This window comes from Rhincodon typus, unplaced genomic scaffold (assembly GCF_021869965.1).
Source record: "Rhincodon typus isolate 14 unplaced genomic scaffold, sRhiTyp1.1 hic_rhity00002761, whole genome shotgun sequence".
NCBI lineage: Eukaryota > Metazoa > Chordata > Chondrichthyes > Orectolobiformes > Rhincodontidae > Rhincodon > Rhincodon typus.
The window spans coordinates 3,880-21,987 of record NW_025968399.1 but is presented as its reverse complement, the minus strand read 5'-3'; the positions used below and the strand labels follow the sequence as shown (position 1 = coordinate 21,987).

The following is an 18,108-nucleotide window of genomic DNA, read 5'->3' as shown; positions in this document are numbered from 1 at the left end:
ACAAACTTAAATGTTACAGAACAGGAAAACAGAGTGGATTTGCTGATGAGCAAAGTCCTGGGGAGATGGGGCAAGCACAAAAGGGACTATAGAAGAAGTGGCACCTGGTGTTCTGAAATTGGAAGTTTGGGTCTCATTCGCCTGTGTCTCTTTCCTCTGATAAGACTGCTAGACCCTTTTCACAACATCTGCAAACTGGGACCAAACCTTCTCTCCTGTCCCCTCTACTACCAGATCCAAGGACTCAATCTTCACACTTTCCCTCAAACAATCCTGAATGTTTTTCCAAGTGCTGATAAAGCATTAGGTAATGACATGCCTCTCTAATTCCCCCAGATTCTCCATCACATCAGATTCTAGGATCTACCACAGCTTTTCGGGACCATCAGACTTTCTGAATATTCTACTTGAATTTCAAACAAAGTATGGCAAAACTATAAAATTTTACACCAATACAGTTCCCACTTCTTATAGAACTCAAGACTGCGCTGAATAAATAATGTTTGTTTCAATGATCAATCAATGAGGAAACAACTGTGGACCTGCTGCTGTATTCCATCAAAAATTAACTTCAAAAGGTTCAGAAAAACTCCCTTTGACACCGAACAGAAAAATCTGTCCTAGAGTGCTGGCACATTGGTTCACAAAAAATGATTTGCCACACACTGGATAATTTAAGTGGGGAGATTGGGCATTCCAACAGGAAAGGATGAAAATGAAAGTTATGAAGTTATTCCTGAGCCTACTCTCTTTCAACAGCTGATTCGACAGGGTGTCTTGGCTGACCTCTAGAGAACAAAGGCATCTGTACCCACTCTATGCATGGATCTGATAAGTAGATTTATGTTCTACAGCTACAGAAACGTTTTTCTCACATCAATTTTTAGACATACAGCCATTTCAATCAGTGACAAGTTATATATTTATTAATGTAATCTTGAGCCTCCAATGTAATTGATACGTTTATTAGTGTCAAAGAGAGAAACTAAACATTAGAATGAGCAGAAAAATATAACTAGAATGATCTGAAAGAACACAGTTGTTTACCAAAATTGGCAAGAGAACAGTGTTTACTGAAATCACTAAGACGACAGTGCCTATTAAAATCATCAAGAGTACAGCATTAACAATAGTAGTTTTGACTTACCATGTAACTGGAGCTCAGACTCAGTCAGCAAAATGTATTGGACTCAGCAAGCCCAAGGTTGATAATGCAGGCACCACAGGAACTTGCTCACAATGTTTCCTCCCTTTAAAAATACAGTCTTCTCTTCCCTTATGTCGTAATACTACAAACCTCTTACCCAATGGAAAACATTACAGTGTGATGATGAAATGAAACTGAAACTGACAGACATCAGAAATAGGAAACAACTTGAGAAAAAACCTGAAATAAAGATATTAAAAGAAACACAATACAATTCTGAAAACACTTCTGAAACAATTTACATTCTAATTCTAAGTTTAATTGCATTCTGTGGACAGACACTGGTATGAATTTTTCAAGATATACAGTTAAGTAGCTTATTCAGGTTGCAGATTATCACAATTGTAATGATAAACAAGGTTGTTTGACAAGATGGTAATGATCCACTGCCTTGAATAAACTGCTTCTAGGCGGTAGTTAAAAGTCTACCACATCACACATTGGCTACAGACAACAGATTTCCTTTCCTGAAGAATTGAAGTGAATCAGATTGTCATAAAACAAAATCCACTACTTTCAGTACTACTGCAACTAGCTTTTTATTCCACTATCATTCAATTAATTGAATTTAAAATCCCCGGTGATCAAGTTTAAACTAATTTCTCCACGTCATTAGTGCATGGCTCTGAATAAGTTCATTACTGCTACCGTTCTGCGACTGTCCTCTCAGCTAATTTCGATACATAAACCTTTTTGCACCCTAAACCCGAGCTGATCCAAAAGCACAGCCCGTCTCCCATCTGGCACTAAATCCCATTCAATCATCATCCTGGTACAATCACTGACTTAAACAGGCTGCCAGTGCAGTAATGCCTCAACTTTAAAATTCTCATCCTGATATCAAAATCCCTCCATGATTTTGTCCCTCGCTTTCTTTGCAATCTCAATCCACCCTAAAACATCGAGTAATTAAGCCTTTGGTGGTTGAGATTCTAGGCTCTGGAATTCCATTGCAATTAAGCTAATTTCTCATTAGCGCACAACTCTGAATTATTGCCACCATTCTGCAACTGTTCTCTCAGCTTATTTCAATACATAATTTAATAATTGTGTCAGTGGTTAAATAGGTTGGTACTAAAGGGGTCTTGTGGCTGTGGTACTGTCCCCACCTCTGCACCAGAGGGTCCAGGTTGGGTTCCACCTGTCCCATTATTTTGGCAATGTACATATACTAATGGAGAGTGCAAAAAGTTGGTTCAAACATAAACCGCTAAGTGGGCCCATTCCCATTAGTAAAGCCCTATATTTCCTGGGTGAATTGCTGCTAGCCAGACAGATATCAAGTTCAGCACCAACACTGAATTCAGAGCAAAGTAGATATTTTTCCCAATACTAAAACACTGATTCAATTTGAAACAACGACTGCAGATACTGAAAACAGAAAAACAGAAATAATAGCTGGAAATATTCTGGCAGCATCTATGGAGAGAAAACAAGTTAATATTTCAAGTAAAGTAACCCTACTTCAAAACTGTTGATTTCGGTTCTTCTGTACCGGAACAATAAATCTGCAGATTTCCCACTTTATTTTCAGTTTCAATTTCCCTTTAAACCTAAGCACAAGTTTCACAATGTACATTCCTCAAAATCACATGACATTACTTCCAAGACAGAAATCTGTTGATGACGCTGCTACTTTATAGATGCAGAACTGAATAGCTAGTAATCATATTTAGCTGTTAGAACTGGATTCAGGTTAGCCATTACTTTAATCGGCAACACACCCTAAAATGTAAAGATATGCCAAATCATACCTATGGTCTCTCAGAATCTTAAAGAAACAATTCTCAACATCATGTTTTTAGACATTCTTTCAACCTCAGCTCTGTAACCAAAATTTTGATCCTCTGTTCTATATTTAAAGTTTTTGAGGAGATTTATAGCTCGGGTTGTGGATGAGGTTGTAGACTTGCTCGCCGAGCCAGTGTGTTTTATTGCAGATGTTTCCTCACCCTGCTAGGTAACATCGTTAGTGCACCTCCGGTGAAGCGTTGGTGTTCTGTCCCTCTTGTTATTTATATGCCTCGGTTCACTGGGGTGGTTGGCATCACTTCCGGTTCTGTTTCTCAGTGGTTTGTATATCGGGTCCAGTTCAATGTGTTTGTTGATGGAGTTCCAGTTGGATTACCAGGCCTCCAGGAATTCCCTGGCATGTCCCTGTTTGGCTTGTGCTATTATGGATATGTTGTCCCAGTCGAATTCATGTCCTTCCTTGTCCGTGTGTATTGAGACCAGTGAGAATTGGTTGTGTTTCTTGGTGGCTAATTGGTGTTTGTGTATCTTTATTGTCAGTTTTCTTCCAGTTTGGCCTATGTAATGTTTCTCACAGTCCTTGCATGGTACTTTGTATATTACGTTAGTTATGTACATCCTCACTGGAATAAAATTCACAAAAGAAGACGAGAACAATAACCGACTACCCTTCCTAGACATAATAGTAGAATGTAAGAACAACAAGGAACTCCAGGCTAGTGTATATAGAAAGACCACACATATGGACCAGATACTTAATTACACCAGCAACCACCCCAACACCCATAAACGGAGCTGCATCAGGACATTACTCAAACGAGCCACAACACACTGCAGCAACCTGGAATTACGCAAAACAGAATGGGAGCACTTATACAGAGTTTTTAAAAGGAATGGATACCCAAAAAGCACAATCCGCTTTTACCTCCACGACAGACCACAGCAGGAAGACACAACACGGCCAGAGATAGTAGTCACCCTACCGTATGGCAGGGGCAAATCAGAGATGACCACAAGGCTACTCAGACTCCTAGGCATCAGGGTAGCCCACAAACCAACAACCACCCTGCGACAGCTACTGACAAACATAAAGGACCCCATACCCACAACCAATAAAACTAACTAACTAACTAACAATAAAACTATACAAAATACCATGCAAGGACTGTGAGAAACATTCCATAGGACAAACTGGAAGAAAACTGACAATAAGGATACATGAACACCAGCTAGTCACCAAGAGACACAACCAATTCTCACTGGTCTCAATACACACGGACAAGGAAGGACATGAATTCGACTGGGACAACACATCCATGATAGCACAAGCCAAACAGGGACATGCCAGGGAATTCCTGGAGGCCTGGCATTCCAACTGGAACTCCATCAACAAACACACTGAACTGGACCCAATATACAAACCACTGAGAAACAGAACCGGAAGTGATACCAACCACCCCAGCAAACCGAGGCATATAAATAACAAGCGCGACAGAACACCAACGCTTCACCGGAGGCGCTCTGACGATGTTACATAGCAGGGTGACGAAACGTCTGCAACCAAAACACATTGGCTCGGCGAGCAAGTCTACAACCTCTCTTCTATATTTCCCTATGTAGTTCAGAGGTAAGTTTTGTTTTATAAAGACCCCTCCTCTGAGTGATGTTTATCAAGTTTAAAATACCATATAAATACAAGTCAATACGTTTATTTATTATAAAGGCAGTGTTATGAGACAGTTTATATTTCATATTGAAACTGAAGTTGCTGGAAAAGCTTAGCAGGTCTGGCAGCTTCTGTGAAGAGAAATCAGAGTTTACATTTCAGATCCAGTGACCTTTCCTCACCGGACATTAACTCTGATTTCTCTTCACAGAAGCTGCCAAACCTGCTGAGCTTTTCCAGCAATTTCTGTTTTTGTTTCTGATTTACAGCATCCACAGTTCTTTTGGTTTTGTTTTATATTTAACATTGCTTGGAGGACTTTTGAAGGATTGTGGAAAATTCAAGTTTTGGAGAGATTCCTGGAGTGGTTTATTTTAGAGGTCATTGAAAAGTCACAGTGGGCATTGGAGACTTTTGTTAAAACAAGGCTTCCTGTAGATCGCATGAGTGGTTGCATGACTGTTTGCTTTGATGCAGACCCTGCAGGGGGCAGTACTGAACAGTGACTGGCTGGGAGATGTTCTTGTTTGGTGGAGGACTGCCTGCTAATGACAAGTTGCCTAACTGATACTTTCTATTTCTGAAAAGAAAACCTTGTTGAGTTCAAGACTAAATCTTTTTGTTCTTTTGAGAGGGATTTAAAGAACAATGCAAGATTGTATACCCCACGCAGGCAATGTCTCTAAGATATCAGAGTACTGTGTGTGATTAGAGACCTCACCACTCATCAGAACTCAGGAGCAACAGAATTTGAATTATTTTACACTGATTCTCAAGAGTTATGGGTTATTCCTTTAAGAATAATTCATTGACCAATTTTTTTTTCAGAAAGCCAATCGTTCTGGAGAAATCTATGTGTTTCCCTTTCCTTTCCTGGAGAGAGAGAGAGAGAGCGTGGAGCTGGAGGAACACAGCAGGCCAGGCAGCATCAGAGGAGCAGGAAAGTTGATGTTTCGGGTCAGGATCCTTCTTCAGAACATTTTCCCGAAATGTCAGCTTTCCTGCTCCTCTGATGCTGCCTGGCCTGCTGTATTCCTCCAGTTCCACATTGTGTTATCTCTGACTCCAGCATCTGCAGTTCTTGCTATCTCCGAGAGACAGAGTGTGATTGTCTGTGCTTATGTGCGTGCACATGTGTGTTTGTTTTCATTAGAGGGATAAGCATTTACACTTCTATATTACATTATATGTTCACCAATTATTACGGCATTCTTTAATGTTTTGTTTTGAGTAGAGACCTCACCACTCAGGAGCAACAGAATTTGAACTGTTTTACACTGATTCTCAAGAGTTATGAGTTATTTCTTTAAGAATAATTCATTGGCTGATTTTTTTTCAGAAAGCCAATCATTCTGGAGAAATCTATGTACATTAAGAAACTCAGATGATAGATCTTGTTGCTTAAAACCTAATGTAGTTAAGTATTTAATTGGTCATCGTATTAACTGAGAATAATACTTTTATTTTATGTTATGACCGGTGGAGTAGCAGGACTAAAGTGGCAATAAGCTCCTACAGCCTTAGTTACAGCGACATAAATAAAATTACACCTTGTCTTCTCATATAACCAGTTCCAAAATCACACTGAAGCACTGTTGGTGTTTTAGAGCAATCCATGTTCTTGCCACGTGAACATGTTGTAGAATCATTCTCCGCCCAGCAGAGAAAAACAAGAGCGGAGGCAATGGCCCGTTGCTTTATCTCTAGACTATTAATCCAGAAACTCAGCTAATATTCTGGGGACCTAAGTTTGATCCCTCTACTGCAGATGTTGGATTTTCAATTCAATAAAAAAGAATCTGGATTTAAGAATCCACTGATGACCATGAAACCGTTGTCGATTGTTGGGAAAACATGTATGGCTCACTAACATTCTTCAGGGAAGGAAATCTGCAATCCATACCTGCTCTGGCCTGCATGTAACTCCAGACCCACAGCAATGTGGTTGACTCTCAACTGCCCTCTGAAATGGCCTAGAAAACCACTCAGTTCAAGGGCAGCTCGGGATAGGCAATAAATGCTGGCCAGCCAAAGACATCCATGTCGCATGAGTGAATTAAAAAAATTACAATATCATTTTGACTTTTGATTGAGTAAATAAGTAGAATATTTTAGCTAAGGCTAAAAGGGCGAGGGCAAGGAAATGATACTAAATGTTTAGCTCTTTCAAACTGCTGACATAGACACAATGGGCGGAATGGCTTTGTTCTGTGTTATTACTAAAACAGCACAACTGGGACCAGCAATAATAGTGTACTGGGGAGCAGGGGATGGAAATGCTGGGAGAAGGAATAAGACACAAATCTTTATCCCCATTACAGTGTAAAAATGTCTGACATGTTTTGCAAGACATTTGTTTGTTTGAACAATGCAGTATTTCATTCTGCTGGTGAATAAAAATGCTTGGTTTTATTTTCAGCTATGTGTAGAAATCAGGCGAAAACTAAGAACAATAGAAATGATACAGCACAAAAGGAGACTATTCGGTCCGTCTTGTCCATGCTAACCCAAAGACACTCACATGCCCTTTCTGTTCCCATCTTCCTGCACACGGCCCATTGCCCAGCAGCTTTCAGCACTTAAGGTGCAGGTCCAGGGAATTTTTGAAGGGGTTTAGAATCTCTGTCTCCACCACCATCCCAGACTCCCACCACCCTCTGTGTAAAAGAAATATTTTCTCCAAGGCCCCTCTAATCCTTTTGCCACTGAGCTTGAATCTATGACCCTAGATTTTGGATGCTACCCAAAGGAACAGCTTCCTCCTGTTTCCTCTGTCTCTACCCCTCACAATTTTGAACACCTCAATCATGTCGCCCTTCAGCCTTCTCTGTTCCAAGGAAAACAACCCCAACCTCTCCAATCTCTCCTCATGGCTACAGTTCTCCAGCCCTGGGAACATTTTAGTAAATCCTCTCCGCACTCTCAGAACTGCACATAACATGCCAGCTGTGACCTCATCAGCATTTTACACAGTTTCATCATCGTAACTGGACTTTTGTACTCTGTACCTCTGCCGGTGAGTGAGAGCATTCCATTTGCTACCTTATCTACCTGTACTGTTATCTCCAGGGGAGGGCAGATGGTCCACGTTTCACCCTCATTTCTTTTTATCCACGGACCATTACCACAAAGTATTCTTTAAACTGAGAAACACAACGATTTTATTCAATGTTAAACCATACCTGCTGCAAACTCATTTTCAAATACAAGAGCATATGTTCCTGAATGTTGAATAAACAACTTATTCTTCATCAGTTTAAGCACACATTGGAGAGATCCAGAATACAGATTCAGGGGTCGACCATAAGCCGTCTTGTACGCCTTCCTTATCCGTCGCACTGGGATGCCTTCGGGTTTATCCTTAAGCAGATGTAAAATTTCTTCCTGAATCACCAATAAATCATTACCTAGCAGAGAGCACATATTATTAAAACTCTTGGGTTACATGGACAACAGGGCTCAAACTACACAAGTGTCAGGTCACAAAGCCTCCACATAGAAAATACAGCCCTTTGGAGCCTATCAGCAACAAGCGTGGGAGAGAAACAGTCTATGATTGAGGGAGCAGTGAGCAATTAGGAAAGATAAGCAGTGGTAGTGATGAAGTCACCATGGAAGCTGGAGCCACTCTCGGCTGGGAGGTGGATCCATCCACTTTGGTTGAGAGGGAAGGTCGCAGAGGCATTGGGAGGCTGCAGCTGAAGGAATGGACACAGGACAGCTGGAGTGGGGTAATGGTTTAAAGAAAGGCTGCAACAGAGGTGGGAGCGCGAGAGGGAAATAGAGAGACTGTAAGGGGGAAACAGAAAAGTTTTAATAGATGTCAACAAAAGAAGTATTTAGCTAACTGGGTACAGAGAAAATTTGAAATCACTGAGGTAATGAATTACTTGCAAATGAAGGTGGAATTGCTAGTTTAAGGCTGCATACGTTCAGAATCTACGATAACAGGTAGAAAATATAGTGAATTCCATTGTAATGAAAACTGTGCAGCAATTGCTAAATTTATATCTGAGACTGAGATCTTACGTGCAGTAGAGTGAAGGGTTGGTTAGCTTAGTTAGCCGGATGGCTGATGGTGTGATGCCAACAGCGTGGGTTCAATCCCTGTACCAGCTGAGGTTACTATGAAGGTCTCTCCTTCTCAACCTCTCCCCTCACCTGAGGCCTGGTGACCATCAGGTTAAACCACGTCTCTCTCTCTCTCTCTCTCCAATGAGAGAGCAGCCCTACAATCTAGTAAAACTATGGTAATTTTACCTTACCTTATATGCAAGAAAACAGTAGTAACTGCCTTGCAAAAATGTTCCAGTTTTATGTATATTGAATAGAAAAGAATTAACTGTGATTTTACCAGTCTGCAGGTGGTATGTATAAGGTGATGGTGTTTTATGTGCAGTCATTTGCGTTGGTTATTTTTTCAAAAAAGCCACTTTGTTTGTTGCCCAGAGATAACAAGGTGTAGAGCTGGATGAACACAGCAGGCCAAGCAGCATCAGAGGAGCAGGAAAGCTGACGTTTTGGGCCTACACCCTTCTTCAGAAAGCCGCCTGTTGCTTTGTCTCAACTTCAATACTGTGGTGTGTTGGAAATCAATGCTTTCCCTCTGTGTTGTGATTTTGTTTAATGGAAGGTTTGACAATTAAGGATATTGCTCAATTCTTCTAATTCTGCTTCTGTGTGAATTCCTGAGATGTCAACACGAATACAGAAGGCATTGTTAGTAATGTGACTATATCCCCAAATAAATGAGTTAGAGAATGAAAAAGATGCCCTCGAAAGTCAAAAAGTAGCCCTTGCTAATATCCCAAGAACTCAAAAACAGCTTAGACCTCTCACTGGAGAGGAAAATCTATGTTAACTATGTTCTCACACTTGTTTTGCAAAATCATAACAAACACGCAATGTTCCACCCAAAATGTTCATTCGAAAAGCACAAAATATACTCTATTTATAAATAAAAGTACACTATCTAAAGAAGTCGTATACCATATACGTTAGTTCAGCAAAACTATTCACTCATGCCGCCACATAATCTTGATATTTCTGTGTGTGTTCAAACTACATCAGAACAGCACACACAAGTTAAACCACAGTTTAAAAGCTGACACGGGTTCAAATGTATTCCCTTGTGCCTGATGATGCACCTAATCTCTCCCCATGACATCCAAAACAATGAACCATTCCAAGAATGACAGGAAGTCTTCAGCTTCTGACTAAACAATAATGATCTGTTTGCCACTACATGAACAAGTGACCAGGAAGGTTGAAGTCTCTGCTCTGCTAGTCCAAAGATAATTACATGGAAGTAATTCTGGATATATATACAACAAATAGGATGGATGCTGTCTCATCCATTGACTGTTCAAACATGCATCTTTAATCCTCTCCTTATTCTCTGAAGCCACCTGGATGGAAAACCATCGCAATTCTCTGTACAACACTGCCCTCTATCTCTTCAGTTTCTGGACTTTATAGTATTCTATACATTTGTCTTATTTAGGGTGAAGTGCTAGAGAGTGTTGTAGTAGTGAAGACAAAGTTTTATCTTCACAGTGAGAACATCCTTCCTTGTGTAATGAAGAAGATACTACTGGGTTCTGTGAGTTGGATGAAGGATGGGGAATTCCTGAGATACTATGGGCCTTTAGCAATTGTCCTGAATCTGAAATTTCTAGGGGCAGCACCAAGCCTGGAGTACTGTAGAAGGGTATGCAAGGAACAATGTTAAGTGTACCTTAGAGCAGCACTTCCAAATGTGAGGTGGCAAATTGAAAATAGAATTAGAGAGTCACCAAAGGCAGCAATGGTCACACTAAAGTTTTTTCTATGATCTTCCACAGTGTTCTAACAAATGTCAAAGCAAGCTCATGGACTATAGCGTATAGAAAAAAGGAACAAGTATAGGCTATTCAATATGATCGTGGCTGATCATCCTTCTCAGGCCCCATACCCTTGGATCCCGTTACCCCTAAGAATTAGATCTAGCTCCTTCTTGAAAACTCTCAATGTTTTGGCCATGGCCACTTTCTGCAGCAGATGATTCCACAGGCTCACCACAATCCAAGTGAAGAAACTTCTGATGAAGGGTCTAGGCCCGAAACGTCAGCCTTCCTGCTCCTATTATGCTGCTTGGCCTGCTGTGTTCATTCAGCTCTACACCTTGTTGTCTCAGATTCTCCAGCATCTGCAGTTCCTACTATCTCTGAAGAAACTTCTCCTCATTTCAGTCCAAAATGGCCTACCTTGTAATCTTAAACTGTGACCGTTGGTCCTGCACTCCTCAGTCATCACGAACATCTTTCTTGCATCTAATCTATCCAGTCCTGTTAGAAGTTTATAGGATTCTACACGATCCCCCCTCATTCTTCTAAACTCCAATGACTCTACTCTTAACCAGATCCAGTTTCTCTTCACATGTCAGCCCTGCCACCCCAGGAATGTCTGGTAAACCTTCACTGCACTCCCTCCATAGCAAGAACATTCTTCCTAAGATAAGGAGACCAAAACTGCCACAATATTCCAGGCAATGGTTTTGGTTGCACCAAGGCCCTGTTCAACTGCAGCAAGATATCTCTGCTTCTGTACTTGAATCCTCATTACGCAGGCTAATGTACCATTTGCAACATATCTCATCTTTCAGTCAGCACTCCACAATATTCTGGGCTCAATACTGAGTTCAGCAATTTTAGTTCGGGATCTCTGCCTCAATCTTGATGTTTTTTTCCCTGATTTGGTTTCTCCATTTTTTTTTCTTTATTTCCTCACTTTGCATTTTTTGTTTGTTTCTTTACCCATTACCACAAGTTTTTTTTCCCTTAGCAGCCATTTTAGTGACCTATAGACAGGACTTTCACCCCTTTAAGGGCTAAGGGTCCAACACAACCTACCCACCACTATCTCCCACCTAATGAGCAATGGTGGCCAATAACTGGCCTAGGAGTAGGCGAGACCAGCAACTGTAGAGGAAGGCTCAAAATCCAGTTGGGTACTGTCACTCTCCGGGTCAACTGAGGCGAGGAGTGGAGGGAGAGTTTGTACGGAGGGATGGGGTATGGAGAATACAAAATGATGGCTTTGCCACCAGAGCCCTCTATGGGATTCATTGATAACAAGTTTGTCAGGAATGACTTTTTGCTTCCATACAATCTTTGGCCCTGCAACCCTCTATGGGCCATAAGGCACCTGATCAGGAGGATCCCAACTTACCTATCCGACCAAGCTTGTATGAAGGCCACCACGATGTACTTGGCTAATCTGGCAAAGTGTTAAACAGCGGTAGTGGTGTGGGAAGGGGCCCTTAGCTGGCCAGTGAAATGCCTCAGTTGGCCTAAGATCAGGAAGGCTCTCCTGCTTTAAGTGCCAGGGATGGTAAGAGGTAACAGAAACATCATTACCCAAAATTTCATCTGATTTCTTGTCCCACTCATTTCCTGGCACTCTCCCAGGGGCTCCATAAAATCCCAGCCATTCACTCACCTCAGGTTCAGTGCCACAGACTGTCTTTTTCTTGACCTCCAGTAAGAGATGTCAGGGACCTCTCATTAGGTAACACATTTGTCGCGTTTTCAGACAAACTGAAGGGTACAATTAAAACCAGATAATTTAAAAGAATTATTGGTCCTTTAAATGGGATGAGCTTAATACATCGCTATCTATTTTCTTAAAGCTGTAAATCCTTATTGCCTTTCTTTTCTCATAAATATCTAGTTTGAGCAGAGAATTGTCAAACTATCATAACTCGAAAGCAAAGCTCAAGGTAGGGGATCACAGGTGAAAAATCTAAGCTTCCAGTGTCTGAACAATTGCAAAAGCGATCTAAAAGGATTCAATAAGACCATAAGGCACAGGAGCAGAAGAAGACCATTCAGCCCACTGAGATTGCTCTGACATATCTGGACCATCTCTGATACCTCTCTCACCTTCCTGGACCTCTGTCTCCATCTCGGGCAACCACCTAGAAACCGATATCCATTTCAAGCCCACCGACTCCCACACCTACCTAGAATACACCTCCTCCCACCCACCTTCCTGCAAAAATGCCACCCCTATTCCCAATTCCTTTGCCTCCGCCGCATCTGGTCCCAGGATGAGGCATTCCACTCCCATACATCTCAGATGTCCTCGTTTTTCAAGGACCGCAACTTCCCCCCCCTCAGTGGTTGAGAACACCCTCGACCGCGTCTCCCGCATTTCCCGTAACTCATCCCTCACACCCCGTCCACGCAATAACAACCAAAACAGAATCCCCCTCATCCTCACGTACCACCCCACCAACCTCCGGATCCAACGCATCATCCTCCGACACTTCCGCCATCTGCAATCCGACCCCACCACCAAAGACATTTTTCCCTCCCGACCCTTATCTGCTTTCTGGAGGGAGCACTCTCTCCATGACTCCCTTGTCCGCTCCACACTCCCCTCCAGCCCCACCACACCCGGCACTTTTCCCTGCAACCGCAGGAAGTGCTACACCTGCCCCTACACCTCCTCCCTCACCCCCATCCCAGGCCCCAAGAAGACTTTCCACATCAAGCAGATGTTCACCTGCACATCTGCTAATGTGTTATACTGCATTCGCTGTACCCATTGTGGCCTCCTCTACATCGGGGAAACCACGCGGAGGCTTGGCGACCGCTTTGCAGAACACCTACGCTCGGTTCGCACTAAACAACTGCACCTCCCAGTCGCGAACCATTTCAACTCCCCCTCCCATTCCACAGACGATATGTCCATCCTGGGCCTCCTGCAGTGCCACAGCGATGCCACCCGAAGGTTGCAGGAACAGCAACTCATATTCCGCTTGGGAACCCTGCAGCCCAATGGTATCAATGTGGATTTCACAAGCTTCAAAATCTCCCCTCCCCCTACCACATCCCAAAACCAGCCCAGCTCGTCCCCGCCTCCCTAACCTGTTCTTCCTCCCACCTATCCCCTCCTCCCACCTCAAGCCCCACCCCCATCTCCTACCTACTAACCTCATCCTGCCCCCTTGACCTGTCCGTCCTCCCTGGACTGACCTATCCCCTCCCTACCTCCCCACCTACACTCACCTTTACTGGCTCCATCCCCGCCTCTTTGACCTGTCTGTTTCCTCTCCACCTATCTTCTCTATCCATCTTCTATCCGTCTCCCCCTCTCTCCCTATTTATTTCAGAATCTCCTTCCCCTCCCCCATTTCTGAAGAAGGGTCTAGGCCTGAAACGTCAGCCTTCCTGCTCCTATGATGCTGCTTGGCCTGCTGTGTTCATCCAGCTCTACACCTTGTTATCTTTGCTCTGACATATGGCTGATCTGATAATCCCCAACTCCACTTTCCTGCCTTTCCTCCATAACACTCGATTCCCATACCCATTAAAAATCTATCTCAGTTCTGAATGTACTTAATGACCAGGCCTCAGCAGCCTTCTGTAGTAAACAAATTCCACAGACTCATGACCCTCAGAGAAGAAACTCATCCTCATTTCCGTCCTAACTGGGTGACCAGTTACTGAGATTATGCCCCGTGGTCCTTGACTCTCCCACAAGGATAAACAACCTTTTAGCATTTGGCCTGTTCAGTCCCCCATGATGATTCAGGGAGCCACATTTGGAGTGCTGTGTGCAGAACTGGTTGCCCTGCTGCGGGCGGGGAATAGGGATGTTGCTGAGACTAGAGGATCTGAATTAGTTGGGGGAGGGGAGGTTGTGGGGCACAGGATAGGCTGGGACTTTTTCCCCTGGAGCACGGGGAGGTGACCTTACGGGGGTTTGTGGAATCATGAGGGGCATGGATAGGGTGAATAGCCAAGGTCTTTTCCCCAGGGTAGGGGAGTCCAAAACTAGAGGGAATAAGTTTAAGATGAGAGGGAAAGGATTTAAAAGGGACCTGAGGGCAACTTTTTCACACAGAGGGTGGTGCGTCTATGAAATGAGCTGCCAGAGGAAGTGGTAGAGCCTGGTACAATTACAACATTTATAAGACATTTGGACAGGTACATGGATTGGAAAGGTTTAGAGGGATATAGTCAAACACAGGCAAATGGGACTCAGAGATAGTAGGAACTGCAGATGCTGGAGAATCCAAGACAACAAGGTGCAGAGCTGGATGAACACAGCAGGCTAGGAAACCTGTTCAGCATTGACCAGTTGGGATGCAGGGCCTGTTTCTGTGCTGTATGACTCTATGATCTCTCATTCTTTTAAACTCCACTGAGTACAGGCCCAACCTACTCAACCTCCCTGGAATGCCTCCATTGCCAGTAAACCTTTCCATAAATAAAGGGAACAAAACTGTTCATTGCATTTCAGCTGTGGTCTATCTAGTACCTTGTATAGCTTTAGCAAGACTTTTCTATGTTTGTACTCCATTCCATTTGAAATAAAGGCCAATATTCCATCTGCCTTCCCTATTACCTGCTGAACCTGCAGGCCAGCATTTTGTGATTTATTCATGAGGATTCCCGAATCTCACTGGGTTCTAGCTTTCTGTGGCACTATTTAAAAAAGAACAGGAAGTTATCCTGGTTTCCAGGCCTAACTTGCCTTCAGAAAGCACACCACCAATAATAGATCGTGGGAGCAAATTACTGCAGATGCTGGAATCTGAACTGAAAACAAAAAGTGCTGGAGATCAGAGCAGGTCAGACAGTATCCATGGAGAGAGAGCAAGCCAACATTTCGAGTCTAAATTAATCTTCATCAGACTGAAGTGGTGTGAAATGTGAAATATCACAGCTGAAATGTGCAGGTTAGGGTGGATTGGCCATGCTAAATTACCCCATAGTGTTCAGGGATGTGTCAGTTAGGTGGGTTATAGGGGGAGGGGTCTGAGTGGATGCTCTGAGAGTCGGTGTGGACTTGTTGGGCCTGTTTCCACACTGTAGGGATTCTATGGTGTAGAGAGGGCAGCTTTTATGCTATAGTGGGGTGAGGGGTGTCCCCCAGCACTTTAATGCACCCCCCCAATATAGCATAAATGCTGCCCCCTCCACACTTCACTTCAGCTCTGATGAAGAGTCATTTAGACTCTAAACATTAGCTTGCCCTCTCTCCATGGATACTGTCTGACCCACTGTGATCAGCAATAATGGATCAACTGGTTATTCAACTCATTGCTAGTTGTGGCATATTGCTCCCCACAATTCACCTGCGCTTTAATGTATTACAACAAACATACTTCAAAAGGAATTCAACTTGTTATGAAGCACATTATGATAGTTTGAGGATGCAAGAATGTACTATACAAATCTGAGTCAATTCGAATCATGAAATGTTCTATAGATCAAAGTATGTAAAATTTGATTTTATTACCTTTTGGGATTTCTTTTTGCAGTGGTGGCTGTGCCTCTGGGTTGCAATCACTGGCAGTTTTTCCCTGAAGAAAAGTCTGAGTTTCAGAAGAACCAAAAGATGTATCAGGAATCTGAAGACTTCTCGCTTGCATTTTTCTCAAGTTACGTTGAGATTTGGCTTTGATGGTAAACCCTTTCTTCGTGGGTATTAGACACAGAAAGTCATCCATTGACTCCACCATGGCTTGTACTGTTGGAAATTTGTAGTCTTCAGCATTTAAATCCTTCTTGAATTGCTTTTTATAAAGTTTCTCTAACTTGTGTAGAGCAATGCCTTCATGGTAATGACAGAACAGACACACCAATTCATCCTTCAATATGGCTTCCATATTCACTGTGTAAAAGAAAGATCTCTCTTCAGGAAGAAGTGAGGTAACACCCAATTTTAACACAGCTTTCAAAAGTTTTTAAATTGCTGAGAATGGAAGAACGTCATCTCACATTTACAAAAAAAAAACAAACACAGCCCATTTCCACAGACTGGCAGAGTTTGCTTCAAATCTGCTTATTCTTTCCTTGACCAGAAGCTTATGCCACCTCACAATCCATATACCACGTTCTTTCCATTGACCACACACGTCACATGTAAAAACAACCTAAACCAACAGCATCTATGCTTAATAAAAAAAAAGAACTGTAGCTGCTGGAAATCATAAACAAAAGTAGAAATTGCTGGAAAAGCTCAGCAGGTCTGGGCAGCATCTGTGGCGAGGAATCAGAGTTAATGTTTCAAGGTTCAGTCATCCTTCCTCAGAACTGATGGTGGCGAGAAAAACGTTGGTTTATATGGAGAAGATAGGGTGGGGGTAAGGAGTAAATGATAGGTGCGGGTAGAGCCCAAAGAGAGGGAAGAACATTTGGACAGACAAAGGAGTGGATGACGATCTGGCTGAGAGGGTGAATAGCTGTTAATGAGGACTGTTAGTGGCTAACAATGGGATGTGTGTAATAGCAGACCATGTGATAACAAGGCCTCACGTGTGAAGGTTGGGGTAAAGACATGGAAGAACTCAAGCCCGGAAACTGTTGAAGTCAACATCAAGGTGCTGTCTTTCCAGCTCGTGCTGAGCTTCACTGGAACACTGCAGCAAGCCAGAGACAGAGATGTTGGCCAGGGAACAGGGTGGTGCGTTGAAAGGGCAGGCAACTGGAAGCTCAGGGTCTTTTTTGTGGACAGAACGAAGGTTCAAGAAGCCAGTGCATCACGACTTTTAAGGCCACCTAAGGATGGGGAACAAATGGCAGCTTAGCCAGTGAGGTCCACATGCCAAGACGCAATAGAAGAAAAGAGGGCAGGCAAGATATTGAAGATATTTCATCTTCATGTCTGGATCATCTCAGTTTGTATCAAGGCACTGTTTCACTTTTCCTTTCCTGTGAGGAAAGCAGCTGTCCTACTCCAATCTTCCTAAATGGCACAACAAAAACATCTCAAACTGAATACTACGCAACACATTTTTAGCCTGAGATAACCACTGTTTCTGAATAAAAATAGAATAATCTCTTACCCTGATGCTGATTTGGAATCCGCATTTGGTTACAAGATAGATTAACCAGGGGCAACTTTTCTAACATGCTGCTAGACAGACAGCTGCACTCAGCTGTTCCTTTCCCACTTGCTGGATTAACAATGACCCTTTGTCCATCACAATCCAATTTAACTACATCCTTCATGTGCTCCAGAAGACTTGATATGGAGTGAAACCCATAATTTGACAACTCCAGTGGTGTTTTGTACATCTGCAGGTAGAGGCTGGATAACTGAGATAAAGGGAAGCCTTCAGGGTGAGCACAGCATAGCCCAATGATTTGTTGTTGCAGCAAATCCATTTTGTCAACTACAAGAAAATCAAATTTTAAGCTTTTAGTACACAGTTAATTGGGCAATCAAGTGTGGGAATCACCTTCCCAAATCAACAGGATTAACATGGTTACCATTTGGTCTCTAGTTCTCATACAAACCTACACATAGAAGCCTGAAGTCATTAGACTTGGTCAGTAACATTTTAACACAAAAGGAAAATATGCATCAGTTACCATCTGTTGGGAAATGTTTTCAATCTTATCTAATCTCTGAAACATTGCAGACACCAATTTTATGTCCGTTGTCCCGAACTGCAACAGAAACAAGATCTGAAAAAGCTCAACTT

The 18,108-nt window shown here is 42.7% G+C and overlaps 1 protein-coding gene across 2 annotated transcripts; it reads right to left on the bottom strand.

Annotated features, from left to right (window-relative positions):
- Window positions 1–1,074: 1,074 nt before the first annotated feature.
- Window positions 1,075–17,792, bottom strand: LOC125481609. Of its 2 annotated transcripts, none has more exons than XM_048593391.1 (4): window positions 17,467–17,792; window positions 15,918–16,292; window positions 7,808–8,032; window positions 1,075–1,387 (listed from the first exon to the last, which is right to left on the bottom strand). In XM_048593391.1, the coding sequence occupies exons 1-4, from the start codon at window positions 17,786–17,788 to the stop codon at window positions 1,290–1,292; spliced, it is 1,020 nt and encodes a 339-aa protein (XP_048449348.1). In that variant the 5' UTR covers window positions 17,789–17,792; the 3' UTR covers window positions 1,075–1,289. The 2 variants fall into 2 exon arrangements, with proteins under 2 accessions (XP_048449348.1, XP_048449349.1); XM_048593392.1 differs by having other exon boundaries at window positions 1,075–1,347.
- Window positions 17,793–18,108: the final 316 nt, after the last annotated feature.